We start from the raw sequence: 19,444 nt of genomic DNA on the forward strand, positions 1-19,444 counted from the left end.
GGTTTTGTGTGGCACAGTGCTAGACAAATGTTGCATTTATCCTCTGAACCACTGGACCAGGCCCTGGCTTAGTCAATTGTTTTTCATCAAGTAAACCAAGATTCAATATGGGTTTGACAACACTGAGTTACCAGATGATTGGCAAGGGTTAGAAATGAAAACTGTGTTATTTTTCAGTCTGAAACTTAGCAGTCTATGAAATTATCATATGGATAGTGTTATTACTAAAGTAAAAGTAGGAATGCGTTTTTCTTTTAGCTTGCTTGTGGCACAACTTACTGCTCAAATCTGATTTATTTGATTGAAATATATGTATCTCTGTGGTGGAATAAAGTTTATATTAGAAATTATTCAAGCCTTTAGAAAATTTCTGGCATGCAAAACATTTTTGCATAGTAATAAATAATACCATCATCACTAACCTAGAATGGAATTCTGTAAAGTTCCCATGGCAAGATGTCACTCCACCACTAGCAAACCTCAATCTACAGAGCTGTTTTTTACTCACTTTGATTCAAAAATGGAGAATATAGATTTGACATTAGGCCAGGATGTTCCAGCCTCGCCAGCCGCCAGGATATTCCGGTCCCACCGAAAGCCAGTGGACTTTTGGCACGCCTGCTGGATCCCTAGCAGCGGGTCCCTCCAAGGCAGGGCTGGAGATCTTTTTTCAGAAAACATGTATTTAGTATCTACAAATCTAAATAAATTTTAGGTTAAATAGTTCAATTTTAACTTGAACTATGAAGGCAATTTTTTTTTTATGTTGCTGGTGTGATGTCCAAAGTAGCTCGAAGCAAAGATTTTCCTCCCGCTTTGGACTAATTCTGTTCACAATCAATGGACCCTATTCCATGTATAGATTGAAGATAAATATTTGAGGTAAATTATTATAGAATTGTATTCTTTTGAAGCAACTTGAGTTTAGCATGCAAAGTTATATGATTAATTTTTGTGATTATTTTCAGTTTCCAGTATTAAGAAGCATCACTCACAATCAACACATTTTCTAAATTTAAACATCTTATTTCTTATACAGAATTTTCTAGCTCTGTTACCGTCGCTGCTGAAGATCAGAGGGAAGATTTCTACAGTAGTGACCTTCATGTGTCAGACAAAACATTTGAACTCAAGCCTGAAACAGCAGTCCTTTCCAGCATTTCAGACATAAAAACTGATGCTAAGCCTTTAAAAGCAGTGCCAGTATTCATTAAATGCATTTCTAGTATAGAGGTAGTTATGGAAGATGTAGCTAAATTCACTGTCACAATTACTGGATTCCCAAAACCCTCTGTTCAGTGGTTTTATAACAGTAAAAAATTGACTCCTTCATCATATTACAAGTTTGTTTATGATAGGGATGAATATAGTCTAATTATACCTTATGCAAAATTTACAGATGAGGGAGAATATACCTGTTCAGCTACTAATGTACTTGGAGAGACTTCATGTAGTGCATACCTGAAGATAAAACCAAAAGAAGGCATGAGAGGGTTTAGGAAATCAGCTGCAAAACCTCCAGTTGCAAAACTACCAGACAAAAAAATAAGTAAAGAGACACTATCAAAGGAAGTTGTGCCAATGATACCAACAGAAACCATACATTTACCTAGGGGTCAGCCACCACATTTTTTCAAAGAACTTAAATCTTTGCAGTGCCCAGAAGGGTTGCCCGCTAAATTTGAGTATGTAGCGATAGGCGAGCCAATGCCAGAGGTACTTTGGTATAAGGGAAACTACCAGATTCATCAGAGTGTGCAGTGCAACCTTAGTTCTAACCCTGACGGCTCTGGTTCATTAACTGTCAATAATGCACAGAAAGAGGATAGTGGTTTGTATTCCTGCAAAGCAGTTAACCCATTTGGAGAAACAACTTGCACTGCAGAGCTAATTGTGTTCAATGGTACTTTTGCTACTGTTAAACATAGGAAACAGGAAGTGGTTCAAAAGCAACATACTAAGACATACACAAAGTCTGTAGGTGATCATGCCACAGAGTCACGTTTATTCATGGTAAAGTTACCTGGTGATGCTCAGGTTGAATTACAAGACAGAGATCAACTGGTGTATACAATAGCTTCTGAAGATAAACATTCTGTTCACAGTGAACAGACAGGCATGTTGCATGAGGTGACTGTCTCTGCTGCAGAAGCAGCAATTGCAGGAAAGAGACAGATAATAATGCATTCGCAAACTACACAAGAGAGTGTAGGCTATATAGAGCAACATTATGAACCAATTAAAAGTCCACCAATATTTGAATTATCAAGCACTGAAGTACAGTTAGACTCTGCCCTTTGCTTGCCTGCGGTTGAGGAGAAAGCTGTAATTCCAAAGGAAGGTAGTTTTAGTATTAGAGATTCGCCTACTATAGCTTCTAAAGGAAAGACACAAGAAACAAGCATTTTGTCTGAGGAAAAGCATCGAATTCCCAGCTCCAGGACTGCAACTGCAAAAGAAATATCAAAAACAGAGCCAGCATACTCTTTGCACAGCTATAAGGTTGAGGGACATCAAGAACCACCCAAAGAAGCTTTGTTTGTTTTTGAAATTCCTGAGTTACAGAAATGTGAAATGCATAAAGAAAGAAAAATGGAGATTCACACAGCTGTGGCAACAGAGAAGAAAAAAATAAGGCATGAAATGACAAAAGACATACAAACCTTAGATGGAGCAAGAGAAGCAAAGTCATTAAAAGAATTGCCAAAACCATTCTTGATGTCTGTTACTGAAAGCCAGAAATCATTACCAAAGGAATCTCTGTTTAAAGTACATAAAGCTGACATGCAACAAGCTTCATTTATGAAAGATAAACTTGTGAAAACTGCTTTAACTGCAGAAGAAAAACAACAGCTCACAAGTGAACATACCAAAATAATAATTGGGTTAGATAGTGCAATCTCATTAACATCAAAAGAAGAAGAAAAGAAACCTTTGCATTTACAGATTGTTAAGGGACAGAACACTCTGCCCAAAGAAACAACGTTTACTTTTGAAGTACCTACAGAAGAGAAAGCTGACATCAGAAGGAGCCCAACATTGCTACATTCATTATTATCAGAAGAACAGCACCTTATGCCTTACGAATACACAAGTCCGTTATCTGATGTAAAAGATGCAATCACAGTTAAATCTACAAAAGAACAGAGTTCTATTTTATGTCCTCATTATATGGAGACTACATGCATTCTTGATAAAGATGGTATGCTACCTTATGAAAAACCAGCTGCTCATGTTGCAGCGCATAAACTTGAGAAAGCATATAGCTATACTGCTGTTATGGAAGAGAAACCAGAGTTGTCAGCTGAACAAACTAAACCACTTGAAATGGAAATTAAAAGGTTCCAGGCTGAAGCTAAAAGTGAGCTTCTGCCACAAGAGTATCTCCCGTCTGTAACTGTACCAATGCACCTATCAAAAGAGAAATTTTTTACCGTTGAGGAAAAAGAACAGCGTGCAGTAATAAATAAGTTGGATGATACAGTCAAACAGTTCAGTACTATAACAGAGAACAAGATAGTGGAAGATGGTTCTCTTGCCATTTCTGAAGCCTCAAGTGTAGCAACCTGTGAAGATAAATATGAATCAAAGTTCCCCTCAGTTTCTGTGCAGGTTAAAGAAAAGGCAATGCCTATAGAAAGCATTCAGAGGTTCGAGGCTGCAGAAGAGGATTTTGCAGCAAGAATCCAAGAGGGACAGTCAGTAAGATTTCCATTGTTGCATCAAGAAAAGCAGATCATTGAAGAGGAACATTCCTCAGGAATCAAGAGATCAAAGCAAAAAATTCTGAAGACAGAGAAACAGCCAGATGAAGCAATGCTTGCTCATGTAATACAAGAAAGTAATGCGCTCCATAAAGAAATGGCATTTAATGTTGAAGTTCCTAAAGCAGTCATCTTAGATGTTGGTATGCAGATTAAGAAAGCACTGCAATCTGCTTTAGCAAGTGAACTTTGTGTCCTTTCTTCTATCTTATTGGGTAACGTAGAACAGGTGGAGATTAAGCAATTAAAAGTTCAAAAAGAACCTAAGTATACTTTATATACATATCAGATTACTAATGTCAATCCTCCCATAGACATAACTCTGTCATTTGAAGGAGAATACCCTCAGAAAGCTGACTTAAGAAAGGAATTGACAGCCGCTTTCCATACTATTACTCATGAACAACAGCATGCTTTGCTAGCTGAGGAATTAGATATAATTCCACTGCCAACTGATAGGTTAGAAAAACTGTGCATCAGCATAACTCCTGCCAAAGAGATGATCTCACCTGAGGCTGTCAATATTGCTGAAAACACCTCTGATGTGGCTAGGTATGGAATGCAAAGGACTGAACAGAAAATGCAGACAACAGAATTAGTGCAAGCTACAGTTACCCAAGAATACCCTGCAATCTCAAAGAAGGAAGTTCTTCAAGAAATGGTAGTAACCACTGAATCAGAGGGTTTTATTCAGGAGTTTAAATCTGTAAAGACAGTTGAAAAAGGGACAGTAATAAGTCACATAAGGGATGTTGGTGGTGCAATAATTACTACAGATGCTCTTTCAGCACCTGTTCCAGTAGAACAACCAATGGAAATTCTCAAAAAAGAGAAGAAAATGGAAGAAATTATCGTTACCAGCATTTCTAAACTAAGAAAGCCAGGTGAAACGCAAATAAAAATCACCAAAGACATTCCGGTAATTACTGAAGGGCTTACAGATATTACTGTAGATGAAGATAGTGAAGTGAAATTAAGCACAGTCATAACAAAAGTTAACAAGGTAAATTGGTATATCAACGGGAAGCAAATCATTTCAAAAAATGAGTTCAAATGTTTGCAAGAACTTGACACTTACTCACTTATAATCAACAAAGTACAGAAAGAGGAGCATCAAGGAGAATATGTCTGTGAGGCACTGAATGAAGCTGGAAAAGCCACTACTTCTGCAAAACTCACAGTTATTATAAGAGGTTGGATTATGGGGATAAAATCTTTGTTAATACGAACTTCAAAAGCTAATATATTGAACTAACTATCTAGTTAACTTTTAATATTAGTTTCTCAAAACTCAGCTTCGTTTATGCTAATAAATTAACATGACTAAATATTTCCTTCCCTCCTTCCTTCCTTTCCTGTCTTCCTTTATTTTTCCTTCCTTTTAAAGTAAAAGAATTATTGCATTACCCAGTTGTCAATCTATATACTGTGTAGTCAAAGCCTGGAAAGACCACATCAGTTGATGCTGCAAATATTTTACATCAAAAATTTTAAAACTTTATTTTTACTTTGGGAAACCTAAGCTGGTTTTGTATTACTTTCAATGAAAATTGCATTCTGACTTGATGCAATCTTCACATGCTTTCACTGCCGATAATAAGTAACTTTTAAAGCTTAATGCTATGTTTAAACTTTACTGTGAATATAGTATTTTTTTTGCTCTCTTGTACTTTAACATTAACTATTGATTAACATCAGCCATGGTATTTTAAGTTTCTACTAACAGAATTAATATTGCTTTCATCCCCATATCCACATTTGAGGAGTTGCTAGATTTTTATCATTGTCACCACTTTGTCATAACGAAAAGACAACTGAACATTGCATTTCTTCCTAAAACTTAATATCACCTTTTTTGCCATCTACTCTTTTCTAGGAAAAACATTTCATAGGTGTACCAATTGTTTGCATGTTTCTATGGGCACCACACATGTCAATAAATCTTGAATTTCATTCATTGAAGTCTTACCATTTACTGTGTTGAGCACAACTACTGGTCAGCTAACATCTTTTAACAATCATTTCTTCTCCACAGTCACTCCTTGGATTGTTAGTTTCTGTCACCCTTCCTCCTCCATCCTTGAGCTTCAGGGGGCCACATGCTAAATATGCAGTTTACAATTGCAATCTTTTCACTTTTTTTTTTAATTTAAATCATAGTGCCTCCATCTTTCAAGAGGAAGATTGAATCACTGGAGGTGATAGTTGGACAAGCGACTCAGTTTGAATGTGAAATTGATCCAATTCCTGATGTAAGGTTCCAGTGGTTTCGAGCAAGAGCTGAACTTCGTGATAGTGAAAAGTACAGGATTGTGAATGAGAAATATATCTCCATCTTGAAACTTTTGAAGCCTCAGCTAATTGACTGTGGTGACTACACCTGCAGAGCATCAAACCAGAGTGGCAGTGTAAGCAGCACAGCTAAACTGATTGTGACTGGTAAGTAGTTTATGTTCAAATTGTGTTTCATTTTAACAGTTAGTTTTCAACAAGATTGGTTTTAAAAGGTTTGAATGTTTTCATATCACTTCACATATGTCCTAACATATGTTTACTTCACATGTGCTCACTTTCAACGGTAGCAACACACTGATTTGATATTTTTGTGTAGTGTAACTTGTTTTGATATTTTTATATTTTTTAATTATGAAAAATGTTTACATTTTGAAAAGATATTTAGATATTTAATAATTTTGTCCATCATCTTTTAGGCTTCTTTTATAAATTTGTTACTGTATTTTCTTATTCTGATAAATATGAGATAGAATGGGTTGGGAATTTTGCCACTGGATCACAATTTTATCTTCGACCTCAATTCTGGGTGGAGAACCTGGAAGTGGCTGGGGCGGGATGTCGCTTGTGACCTTCTAGGAGATGGCCAATTCGCTTCTGAGTGCCCTGTCCGATTAAGGACGGCAGGAGGACCAATGAAGTGAGAGGCCCAATGGGAGGGTGTGCAGCAATTTCCAGTCAGCAGCCCCACTTGAAAGGTGGGCTGAAATGAGCAGGAGACCACGGGGCACTCCATAAAATTGAGATGCTTTCTGCAGGATTGTGAAATGTTCAAAATCCTTCATGGCTACATCTATCAAGCCATCAGTACAAAGGGTGAGCCCACAATAGGGTAGCTTGTGGCCAGGAGGCCGCCTTCAGTTAAATGATGGCTTCAGGCCTTAGCAGATGGCCCGGCTGATAGCAGGAAAATCCCAGTGGTGGCATCTCTCCCCCAGTTGGTCCAGTAATGTGTTTAAAACATTAAAAAATCATTGCAATAAATTAATAGGTTTGCATAGTTGCTTGATTAGTTTATGAATTTTGAAATTAGATTACAACATAATTTTGTCCCTCCACATACATTATTTCACCTTCAGAAGAAAAGTATTTAATTTTGAATTCACATGTTCCTTCAGTAACACAAAACAGAACTATGACATTCAAATCAATTTTGCTACCTTGATAATTATTTTGTAAATGAGTTTGTTTTATTTTTGGTGGTGAGCAACAAATGCAGCAGAAAGTGTCGGTGTCATCTGTTTTCTTTTGTCTTTCTAATTTTCTTTCAAGTAAATTGGGACAACATACCAGTCCTAAATGAGCACTATCGTAATTCCTTCAAAAATTAAAATCCTAACCAAAATGTTTCTTTTGTAGAACTTACCCCACCAAGCTTTATAACTAGACTGGAATCAATTACAACATTTGTGGGTAAAACTGCAAGACTTCAGTGCACAGTGGCTGGATCACCTGTGATCCATACCACTTGGCAGAAGAATGGTGTTGATATTACTGATGAAGAGAACTGCAAAATATCAATCAAAGACAACAAGCGTGTTTTAGAAATTAATAATGTAAAGGTTCAGAACAAAGGAACCTATTCTTGCAAAGTGACCAATGACTGTGGCACTGATATTTGCAGTGCTGATCTGACAGTATTTGACAAACCACATTACACTAAGACTCTTGAATCTACTCAGACTATAATTAACTGCAGTACGCGCCTTGAATGTCAAGTAGATGAAGACACAGCAGTTAAGATATCATGGAAAAAAGATGGATTAGAACTTCACTCTGGCAAAGATTATAAAATTACATTTGAAGACAAGGTGGCAGTTTTAGAAATCCCGAAAACCAAACTGAAAGATGCAGGAAATTATGTATGTACAGCTTCAAATGAAGCTGGAAGTGATTCCTGCTCAGCGTCATTAACAGTAAAAGGTAAGGAATGTTGTAGATTGCAGACCTCTGGTAAGCAAAACTTGTGGTTACGTTGTTTAAAACTATTTACAGTTTTTAAAAAACTTTTATTAAAGGCAATGTTTCTTGTTGCAGGTTAGACAACTAACCCTAATTCTGGTTTGTTCAAATTACATTTTTCTTAATTTTGGTTTGCATATTTTACACATGTGCAATCACAGTTATTACATAATACTTTAATTAAAACATCTTGATTAAAGGCTGTTTTCTAATGCAGCTGATTCTTATTTATGATCACCTCATTTTCATCATTTAGTGAAGCTGTATGCAAGTATATCTTTATATATCTTTCATAAGGATAATTTTCCATTTTGTCAGAGAGGGTATTGAAGTAATTGCAAATTATGTAGAACTGATTAAGTAACTATGCTTTATATGTATCACTTTGTGTATCATAGGTAAATGATGCCTTTCTTCTAAGAAGTGAAATATGCACAGTAGATATATTTCAGTCACAGTGAAAGCTGTCCTTCTGTTTATTTTAATTAAAAGGCATTTATCTTGAAAAATCCTCTACTTCTTAAAACCAGACGGCTGTAAATTTGTCCAAAGACAATCTTGATCTTGTTTAAATATCTCCCCATTACATAATGAGAAATGTTGAGTAAAGACAATAAGTTAGTAATGTGAATTAGTGGAGTCTATACCTGAATTAGTCAGTTGCTCTTTCAATACAGTCAAGCTAATTATGAAATTACTGTGCAGTTAATATTTGTGACATAATTTGTTTCATTTGGATTCAGATTCACATAGCACATATAGGTGGTAAATAAGATTGGTGAGTTGCAGATGCAAATAGGCACATGGAAATATGATGTTGTGGTTATAACAGAGACCTGGCTCAAAGAGGGGCAACATTGGGTGTTAAATGTTCCTGGATGCAAGGTGTACAGGAAAGATCGGAAAGGAAGGAAAGAAGGAGAGGAGGCAGAATTTGATAAAGGAGAATATTGCAGCGCTTGAGAGAGAGGATGTCCCAGAGGGGTCAAGGAGAGAGTCTATTTGGCTGGAGCTAAGAAACAAGAAAAAGTGCAATTAAATTGTTCGGTGTAGTCTACAGGCTGTCATCAAATGAAAAAGACCTAAAGGAAGAAAGAGTAGTTATAATGGGGGATGTTAATTGTCCGAATATAGACTGAAGAGCAGAGAGGAGAAGAAATTCCTAGAGTGTGTTCAGATTAATTTTGTACAGCAGTATGTTTCCAGTCCAAAGAGAAAGGAGGCATTCCTGGACTTGGTTCTTGGGAATTAGCTGGGCCAAATGGATCAGGTGTCAGCCAGGGAACATTTAGCGGACCATTGTATCATAAGGTTTAGGTAGGCTTTGAAACAGGACAAGGAGCAATCCAGAGTGAGAATAATTAACTGGGGCAAAATCAACTTCAATGGGGTCAGAATGGATCTGGCCTAGATAAATTGGAATCAAAGATTAGCAAACAAAAATATAACTGAACAATGGGCTTCCTTTAAAGAAGAGCTAGTTCAAGTACAGTAAAGGTGTATTTCAATGGAGGTGAAAGGTAGGGCAAACAAATCCAGAGCTCCGTAGATGACTAAAGAGATGGAGATTAAATAAAGCAAAAAAGGTTTGCTTATGACAGATGTCAGGTGGATAATACAATTGAGAAACAGTCCAAATATAAAAGGTTCAAAGGGAATTGAGAAAGCAAATAAGAGAAGCAAAAAATAAAGTTTGAGAAGAGACTGGCAGCTAATATAAAATGGAATCCAAAAGTCTTCTATAAGCCTATAAATAGTAAATGGGTGATGAGAGGATAAGTGGGGCTGATTAGGGACCAAAAAGGGAATTTACACAAGTGGTTAGGGGACATGTCTGAGGTATTAAATGAATACTTTGCATCTGTCTTTACCAAGGAAGAAGATGCTGTCCAGATCATGGGGAAAGAGGAAGTAGTGCAGACACTTGAAAGGTTTAAAATTGATAAGGAGGAGGTATTTTATAGGATGTCTGTACTTAAAGTTGATCAGGCATCAAGACCGGATGAGATGTATACAAGGAAAATGAGGGAAGTGAGAGTGGAAATTGCAGAGGCACTGGCCATAATTTTTCAAACTTCCTTTGACTCAGGGTGGTGCCAGAGGAGTGGAGAATTACACATGTTAAACCCTTGTTCAAAAAAGGATGTTAAAAAAAAAGATGGTGAGGAAGCTTTTAGAAACAATAATTCGGGACAAAACTAAAACTCACTTGGGAAAATGTGTGTTAATTAAGGAAAGCCAGTATGGATTTGTTAAAGGCAAATTATGTTTAACTAACTTGCTTGAGTTTTTTGATGAGATTGATGAGGGTAATGCTGTTGATGTGGTATACATGGACTTCCAAAAGACATTTTATAAAGTGCTGCACAATAGACATGTGAGCAAAGTTAGAGCTTATTGAATAAAATGGACAGTAGACATGGATACGAAATTGGCAGAGTGACAGGAAGCAAAGAGTGTTTTTCAGGCTGGAGGAAGGTTTGTAGTGGAGTTTCCCAAGGATGAGTGTTAGGATCCCTGCTGCTCCTGATATATACTAATGACCTGGACCTTGGTGTACAGGACAAAATTTCAAAATTTGCAAATGATATAAAACTTGACAGTATTGTGAACCATGGTGACAATAGTGTAGAACTTCAGAAGGACATAGACAGGTTGGTGGAATAGGTGAACAGGTGGCAGATGAGATTTAATGTGGATAAGTTTGATGATTCATTTTGGTAGGAAGAACACATGGAGACAATATAAAATAAGGGGTGCAATTTTAAAGAGGGTACAGGAACAGAGCACAAAGGTGGCAGGGCAGATTGAGAGAGTGGTTAGGGTTAAACCTGTAAAAAAAACACTATTTTGACCTCAGTTGGAGTATTGTGTCCATTTCTGGGCATCACAGTCTAGGAAGGATGAGAAAGCATTAGAGAGGATGCAGAAAAGATTTACGAGAAATGTTCCAGGGATGAAGAACCTTGGGGAGAATTTTCTCCCTATCGTGCGGGCTGGGCGGGAGCGGGCGCGGGCAGGCGCGCAGCCGATCGCTGCCATTTTACATGGGTGGGCCAATTAAGGCCCGCCCAGTGTGACGCGCACCCGGAACCGCTCAGCGCTCCCTGTGCGGGCGGGGGGAGAGTCAGGGCCTGCGCTCTTTCGCGCTCGTGCGCGAAAGATCGTGGAAATCTCCCTGAGGCACAGAGCTGCCTCAGGAAGATTATTTTCATTATGAAAACTTAAAAAAAAATAGAAAAAATTATTCCGACATGTCCCCTCATGTGACAGTGTCATATGAGCTAGGACATGACGATGAATTTTAATTAAAAAATTTATTTGAATTATAAAGCTTTCATGAAACTTCATCCCGCCCGTAGATGAGGTTTCATGATAAATGCGAAGGCCGCCAGGGCTCTTCATCTGCCCGCCAACCTTGAGGTTGGATGGGCAGCCCTGTTAGTTGTTTCAATTGGTTGTTAAATGGCCTTAATAGGCCTTTGACAGTTTGGCGGGTGCGCAGCTGAACTGAAGATCGGAATGACGTGCGGTGGCGTCGGGACGCACGCCCGATGTCACCGCAAGTCATTTTACGCGTCGGCAAGTGGGGGCCTGCCCCCGCACACCGACCAGAAGATTCAGGCCCTTTTCATGTAGAAAGGTTAGAGAAGTTGGGACATCTTCTTTGAGTAGAGAAGGTGGAGAGGAGATTTGATAGTGGTATTCAAAATCATGAGGAGTCTGGACAGAGTTGATAAGGAGAAAACTTTCCCATTGGTGAAATGATTGTGAACCAGAGAGCACAGATTTAAGGTAATTGGGAAATGAAGTGGTGGTGACATGAGGAAAAACCCTTTCATGCAGTGAGTGGTTAGGATATGGAATGCACTGGCTGAAACTGTGGTGGAAGCAGAATCAATTAAGGCTTTCTAAAGGGAATTTAATCATTATCTGAAAAGGAAAATTGGGGAAAAGGCACTCGGTGAATTGCTCATTCAGAGGGCCAGTACAGACACAGTGGGCCAAATGGCTTCCTTCTGTGCTGTAACCATCCTATGATTCAATGGTATAAAGATTTTGGCCTCATTCTGAATGTGATTGACAAGCAGATTCTTTGGGCTAATTGTTCAAGCAGCAGGGCATACCCACCACCACAACACCCCCTCCCACCACCACAACACCCCCTCCCACCACCACAACACCCCCTCCTGCCATCCCCCACCCCCACCTCTCCCCCGACCTACCCCCTTGCACCTGAGCCCACAAGGCAGGCTGTCAGGATATACATATGACCTGCCCACATGATATTCGGCACCCCACCCCAAGCAGCAACAGGTTAAGGCTCTTAAATAGCCCTTTAAGGGCCTTAAATTGCCTAGGGGTGGGAAGACCGACCTTGACCTTCCCACTCCTGACTTAATCGAGGAGGGAGTCCTGGAGGCAATGGTCTCTCCATGGTGTGCCTTCCCACCTGATTAGAGGCCTCTTCCACACTTCAGTTGCTGCTTTATACCTGTCGCCAATTTAACAGTTTTATCTTTATATATGAATAGGCATTATTTTGTTGAAAAAAGTTGAAAAGTTTAATAATTTTGAATTTTCTCAATTATCACTAGCAATGATTAATATGTTAAGTGTTACATCTTTTCTTTAAAATTGTCTTAGTGATCTTAGTTCTCTTCTTGTAAATGCCTCTTCTTGGCATCTCTTAAAATATTTCTTCAAACCTTCCTTCAGAACCACCTTCATTCATTAAGAAGCTAGAACCATCATTGCTATTGAAACAAGGTGATTCAGCGCACTTGAAATGCCAAGTGAAAGGGTCACCTGAAATCAATCTTGCCTGGTATAAGAACAATAAGATTCTGAATTCCTCCGAAAAGTACAAGATATCGTTTGTTGATTCTACAACTGTTCTTGAGATTAATGATCTAAATGTAGAAGATAGCGGGGATTATGTGTGTGAAGCACAAAATGAAGCGGGTACTGATAGCTGCAGCTCTGTCATCACAATTAAAGGTCTGTATGATGTTGACATTGGTTTCATATTAGGCAACATCTTTGTTACTTTTTCTATTGGAAAAAAATAATTGTTTGAAATAGAATTTTAGCATGAGATTTTTGTGTCTTCCTTTGTAGAGCCTCCCTCTTTTATCAAAGCACTTGAACCTATTGAAGTAGTAAAAGGTTTCAGTTGCTCTCTTGAATGTGAGCTGTCTGGCACAGCTCCATTTGAAGTTTTCTGGCATAAAGACAGGAAGCTGATTCGAACTAGCAAGAAGTACAAGATAATCTCCCAAGATGCTCATGCTTCTCTCCTAATTCGATTCTTTGAGTTCTCAGATGTTGGTGATTATCAATGCACCGTTTCTAATGAAGTAGGAAAATGTCTCTGTGGTGCAACGGTAAAAGTAAAAGGTTAGTAATGTTCTCAGAAAGCGAGGGAAGTACTTTCATAATCTACTGTCTTAAAGAGATGTTAAAAAATTAACAAAGATCATTTAATAGATGGACCATAAAATACATATTCTGTATGTTCATTTTAAATTAGAATCACCATCATTTGTGAAGAAGATTGAGAATACTACTGCACTTTTGGGATGCTCAGCTATGTTTCAATGCAGCGTAAAAGGCTCATTTCCTATCACTCTAACCTGGCTGAAAGATAAAGATGTTGTTACAGAGAATAATAATATCAAAGTGACATATGAGAATAATATTGGTACTCTTCAAATTGCTGCTGTTGAAATGAACAATGGTGGGAGATACACCTGTACTGCAGAAAATGAAGCAGGAAGTCAAAAATGTCTGGCAACTTTAGTTGTGAAAGGTTAGTTTGAGAATGTGTTTGCCCTTTTTATGCAAACCTCATATTTTATGAAATGATGATGTTTTGTTAATGGTAACTAACCATTTTATTTCGCCATAGAGCCTGCAAATATCCTAGAGAAAGCAGAGCCAATTAGTGTGACTGCGGGGGACCCAGCAACTTTGGAATTCACAATAGCTGGCACACCAGAACTAAAAATTAAATGGTTCAGGAATGGCAAGGAGCTGATATCCAGTAGAAAATATAAAACATGTTTTTCAGATAAAGTCGCCAGTCTAAAGATTTTTTCTGCAGAAATTGAGGATAGTGGTGAATACTCTTTTGAGGTCAAAAATGATGTGGGCAGTTGCAGTTGCAAAACCTTTATTACTGTACTGGGTTAGTATATAATTATCTAATTTTATATTTTCTTTGCTTATTGTAAAGTTAAGCATAGTTTTAAGTTTGTTTCGGTAATCTTATTGATTTGTTATTCTGTCTTGGGCAGATCGTATGATTGCACCCTCCTTCACAAAAAAGTTACGAAAAATGGCCAGCATCTTGGGTACTTCTTTTCACATGGAATGCAAATTTTCTGGTTCTATCCCAGTCAGTATTTCTTGGTATAAAGATGACAAAGAGATAACAGCCAATGATAATTACACAATATCATGTCAAGACAACACTGCTATTTTGACGATTAGTCACTTAGAGATTGCAGATGGTGGAACCTACTCCTGCAAAGTTACTAATCCTGCAGGAAGTGATGAATGCAGTGGCGTCTTAAGTATAAAAGGTTTGAACAAATAATTAAATTCTGCTTCTGCACTGACACCTTTTCATTTGCTATTTCAAGTTGAATCCTAGGACAATTGCAAACCCATTTAGTTTTGTTCAAAGCATATTCTTCATTGATAATTTGTTCAGGTTTGACCAACTTTTGTTGCATTTCTTTGCAATTTAATCTGCTGCTTTGATGTCGAAATGGAATAAGTGCTGTAGTGTTAAATTGCATGGCTCAGCATTTTCCAAGGCTTTTGGAGACTTCTTTCTTTGCTAGCTTCCTCTCTTTAAGTTGTTGATTTTTTACCAAGGCATAATTTTTTTCTATTCGTTCATACGGTGTGGACATCATTGGCTAAGCCAGCATTTATTGCCCATCCCTAACAGTTCCCTACTTTTATACTCAATTCCTCTTGCAATAAACACTAACGTTTCATTTTCTGCCTTAATCATTTGCTGCACCTGCATACTAACATTTTGTGATTCATGTGATCCTTCTGCAGTCTTCCGCTTCAGCCCCAAGAAGATGTCCCAAACCCTGGCACTGGGCAGGCAGCACAGCCTTATGGACTCATGCTCTCGACTGAGAGAACTGTGTCTATCCTCCCCTGACTATACTGTTGTCCCTTACTACTTCTACGTTTCTATTTACTCCTCCCACTTGAATGGTTCCCTGTATCTCGGTGGCATGATCAATTTGCTCATCCATCCTGCGGCTCCCGTTCTTGTCCATACAAGCTGCAAGAACCTGGTACCTTTTTACAGTTGCAAGGGTTGAAGCTCCTTCTCGACTCCCGTGTCTGCCTCATTTGCAGTCACACCCTCCTGTCCCTGAGGACAGATCAACTCAGATGACCCTGGCCCAAGGGGTGTGACTGCCTTCTGGAACAAAGTGTCCAGGAAACCTCCCCCTTTCTGATGCATCGCAGTGTCTGATGCTCGGCCTCCAGCTCACGAACTCTGAGCCAAAGGTCCTCAAGCCACAGGCACTTACTTCAGATATGTTTGCCGTGGATCACTCTGGTGTCCACCAGCTAATACTCCCACCAAAACTACAGCTGTAACACATCAGTTGCCCTGCCATCCTTATTGTGTTTTAAGTAACTAATTAATTATTTTCTTAATTACATTTTTATTAATACCTCTATCCCTGCTTGTGCTTGTAGTCTTATTTCAATTAGTTATACCTACGCCTATTAAAATTCCCTAGTTTAGACAAGAGAAAATGCTCACCAACCAATCAATCAGTTATCTTCTTTGCTGTTATATCACACTTTGACTTTCTTTGGAATACTCCAAACCCACAACTCACCCCCCTAGCTCTTCAATCTCTTGCCACTGTCACTAGGTTACCCTCTATTTCTGGCATGCAACTTGTAAATACTACAGCTACTGGAGGCTGAAAAAAGGTTGGAAAAGGAGCACCTCTATTTCCCTCAGCACCAAATTCCCATGTGAGCCGAAATTCCCAACTACACACTTGGGGCAGCATTTTGACCTCAGCAGGGGTGGGCAGTGGTGGTCGGGAAGCCGCCCTCCGCCCGTGATCGAGGCTGGAAGGCGGTTTCACGCTGGTGGGCCGATTAAGGCCCACCCAGTGTGAAACACAAGTGGAAGCGCTCATCATTGTCTGTGCGGGGTGAAGGGGGCGAGTGCGCACTTGAGAATCTCCCTGAAGCACAGAGCTGCCTCAGGGAGATGAAGAGTTTTCAAAAGAATAATGATCAGAAAAATGTTATAAGACATGTCCCCTCATGTGACGGAGTCACATGAATAGGCACATGTTATAAGTGAAATTTAAAAGATTTTTTTAAATTTTTATTTGATGTAGGAAACCTCATCCCGCCCGTGGATGAGGTTTCCAAAAATTGCAAAGGTCGCTTGGCCTTTTCTCCTGCCCGCCAACAGTAACGTTGGACAGGCAGTGAAAAATTTAAGTTAATTGATTCTTTAATGGCCTTAACAGGCCTTTTAACTGTCAGCGGGCACGCTGCTGATTCCCACGTGAATGCGCTGACTGAACTATCGCATGAATGTGCGTTGACATTGGGACGCTCTCCCGATGTCAATTCGCGTCATTTCACGCTCGAGCAGGCCAAGCACACCACTGCCCGCCTGCCTAGGTGAAAATTCTACCATTGGAGTCTGATTTTCGCTCCCGTGTCAGGAGCATAGAGTCGGGAAGTTTTCCAACACTGCAAACTAGGTGAGGAGAAAGTTCCACAGGTGGGGGCAGGTTGATACCTAGAGTCGGGTCCAGTGCTTCCAGAAAATGTGTGGAGGCGGCCACAGGGGCTGCTGCGTGCCAGAGAAGGTCTGTTTAAAAGGCCCTTACTCAGCACTGTAATGTTGTGGTGGCACTGCACCCCATCATTAATCACTGTAAATGAAAATGGAAGGATGAAATGGGGGGGAAGCTTACTTGCTCAATACTTTATATTCATTCATTATACATTATTCATATGCTTTTTCTTTGAATGTCTTTTAGAGCCTCCAAGCTTTATAGTGAAGCCTGCATCTGAGCATGTTCTACCTGGTTCAACTGTGAAGTTTAAGACTGTAGTGAATGGAACACCTCCAATGTCAATGAAATGGTTCAAGGGTAACACAGAGCTTGTGACTGGTGGCGCCTGTTTCATTAAGAAGGATATTTCTACAACTTTTCTTGAGCTATTTTCAGTGAAACCTTCTGACAAGGGTGATTACATTTGTGAAATCAGCAACGATGCTGGAACAATTTCCTGTACCACAAACCTCTTTGTAAAAGGTGATTCTTTTTTTATATGTTTTTTCTTTAGTTGCATTCAATATTCTTAATAGTTTCTTTGTTCTTTCTGTTAAGATATCGCTAGCATTGTAGAGGATTTAAAGTTAAGTGCCATGCATGCTTTTATCTTCTTGTCTTCATTTATGAATGTCTTTTAAGTTCATTCTTTATTACATCCTGATTTTTATAGAACCGCCAGTGTTTTTACGGAAACTAGAACCATCAAAATTATTGAAAATTGGTGATTCAGCTCAGTTTGAGTGTGAAGTGACTGGCACACCTGAAATTAATGTTACCTGGTATAGGGAAGACAAGCCAATTCATCCCAGTGAGAAATATAGAGTGTCATTTGTTAACTGTGTGGCCATTCTTGAAGTTCTTGATGGTGATGTGGAAGACAGTGGAGAATACAGTTGTGAAGCTAAGAATGAAGTTGGTACTGAGAGTTGCAGTGTTACTGTAACAATTAAAGGTCTGTGAAGATATCTTCTAATTTCACAAATTTAGGCTGCATTAACAAGCTATTTCTGACATTGAAAGCTTTGCATCTAAGTGTAAAGTGATATATTTTAGATTGAATTTGTTATTTGTTCCTTTATAGAACCTCCATCTTTCAGAAAAAAACTTGAACCTCTTAAGGCGCTCAAAGCCTCTGACGTCATTCTTGAGTGTGAAGTGGCTGGTACAGCCCCATATGATGTTTCTTGGTATAAGGACAATAAGCAAATTAGGCCTAGCAAAAAGTACAAGGCAATCAGTAAAAACTCGTTAGTTAGTTTACATGTTCTTAAATTTGATACCATAGACGTTGGTGAATATCAATGCACGGTATCAAATGAAGTGGGAGACTGTTCCTGCAGTTCTGCAGTGACTTTGACAGGTTAGTAAAGACCGAGCAATTGTTTCTTTTCCATTAAATTACTTTCCACGTTAATTTTTTTCACACTACTTATCAGTTGATTTTGAAATGATTAATCAACAAAATCCAATATTTATAATGTTTCATTTTAAAAACAGAACCTCCATCATTTGTTAAGAAGATTGAAAATGTTACTGCGCTTTTGGGAACTGCTGCTACGTTTCAGTGCACTGTGAAAGGTGCAAGCCCAATTTCTATAACCTGGCAAAAAGATAATGATGATGTCACAGAAGATGATAACACTAAAATATCTTTTGAGAATGATGTAGCTACACTGCAAATTGATTCTGTTGTAAAACATCATGGTGGGAAGTTCATTTGTCAGGCGAAGAATGACGCAGGAATCATAAAATGTGTTGCAAATTTGCTAGTGAAAGGTTGGTTTAAAAATGATTAACTTGTGTGTTAAAACTGTATTTTTTAAAAAACTTAACTCTTTTAAATGTTTTAATTTATTTTAGTTTCATAAAGGCTGTTTGAAAGCAGTTGAAGCAAATAATGCAGAGAATGTGCTGAAATGTCTCAACCATAAAGAAAGTCTTCAAAAAAATTAGGGGTCAGAAATAACTGGAAAAATAATGATGAGTTAATGGCATGCACCATTATTAGTGTGTATAAAACCCATCAATTTGTGGCAAGGAAGAAATAATCCAGTACCTCCAAGTTGCCACAAATTGTTGGATGATTTGCAGTGCTCCTCCATTGGCCTCACCAAAATGAGGGCTTGTTGTCACTCTCCATGAGTGACGAGAAATTGCTGGGTTTGCAGCGTACATATAAATTAGAGATAAAAACAAAAAACTACTGGTGATGCTGGAAATCCAAAACAAAAACAGAATTACCTGGAAAAACTCAGCAGGTCTGGCAGCATCGGCGGAGAAGAAAAGAGCTGACGTTTCGGGTCCACACGACCCCAACAGAACTGAGTATAGTTAGGAGAGGGGTGAAATATAAGCTGGTTTAAGGTGGGGGCCAGGGGGAGAGAAGTTGAGGGTGGGGTGGTTGTGGGGACAAGCAAGCAGTGATAGGAGCAGATAATCAAAAGATGTCACAGACAAAAGGATCAAAGAGGTGTTGAAGGTGGTGATATTATCTGAGAAAATGTACTAATTAAGAATGGATGGCAGGATACTCAAGGTACAGCTCTAGTGGGGGTGGGGTGGGAA

At 38.7% G+C, this 19,444-nt stretch overlaps 1 protein-coding gene across 50 annotated transcripts in view; it reads left to right on the top strand.

Moving 5' to 3' along the window:
* Positions 1 to 19,444, top strand: part of ttn.2 (titin, tandem duplicate 2) — a 694,778-nt gene that overhangs the window by 401,455 nt on the left and 273,879 nt on the right. For 47 of the 50 annotated variants that reach the window (XM_078552010.1, XM_078551990.1, XM_078551964.1 and 44 more), the window contains 12 exons: positions 1,040 to 4,957; positions 5,925 to 6,203; positions 7,416 to 7,979; positions 12,738 to 13,019; positions 13,140 to 13,418; positions 13,552 to 13,830; positions 13,930 to 14,208; positions 14,318 to 14,605; positions 17,081 to 17,359; positions 17,550 to 17,831; positions 17,961 to 18,239; positions 18,377 to 18,655. In XM_078552010.1, the coding sequence (XP_078408136.1) occupies positions 1,040 to 4,957; positions 5,925 to 6,203; positions 7,416 to 7,979; positions 12,738 to 13,019; positions 13,140 to 13,418; positions 13,552 to 13,830; positions 13,930 to 14,208; positions 14,318 to 14,605; positions 17,081 to 17,359; positions 17,550 to 17,831; positions 17,961 to 18,239; positions 18,377 to 18,655 (7,287 nt within the window). The remainder of the gene's footprint in view (positions 1 to 1,039; positions 4,958 to 5,924; positions 6,204 to 7,415; positions 7,980 to 12,737; positions 13,020 to 13,139; positions 13,419 to 13,551; positions 13,831 to 13,929; positions 14,209 to 14,317; positions 14,606 to 17,080; positions 17,360 to 17,549; positions 17,832 to 17,960; positions 18,240 to 18,376; positions 18,656 to 19,444) is intronic. The other 3 variants (XM_078551983.1, XM_078552009.1, XM_078551995.1) reach the window with 3 other exon arrangements.

This window comes from Cetorhinus maximus, chromosome 11, assembly GCF_964194155.1.
Source record: "Cetorhinus maximus chromosome 11, sCetMax3.hap1.1, whole genome shotgun sequence".
Taxonomy (NCBI): Eukaryota; Metazoa; Chordata; class Chondrichthyes; order Lamniformes; family Cetorhinidae; genus Cetorhinus; species Cetorhinus maximus.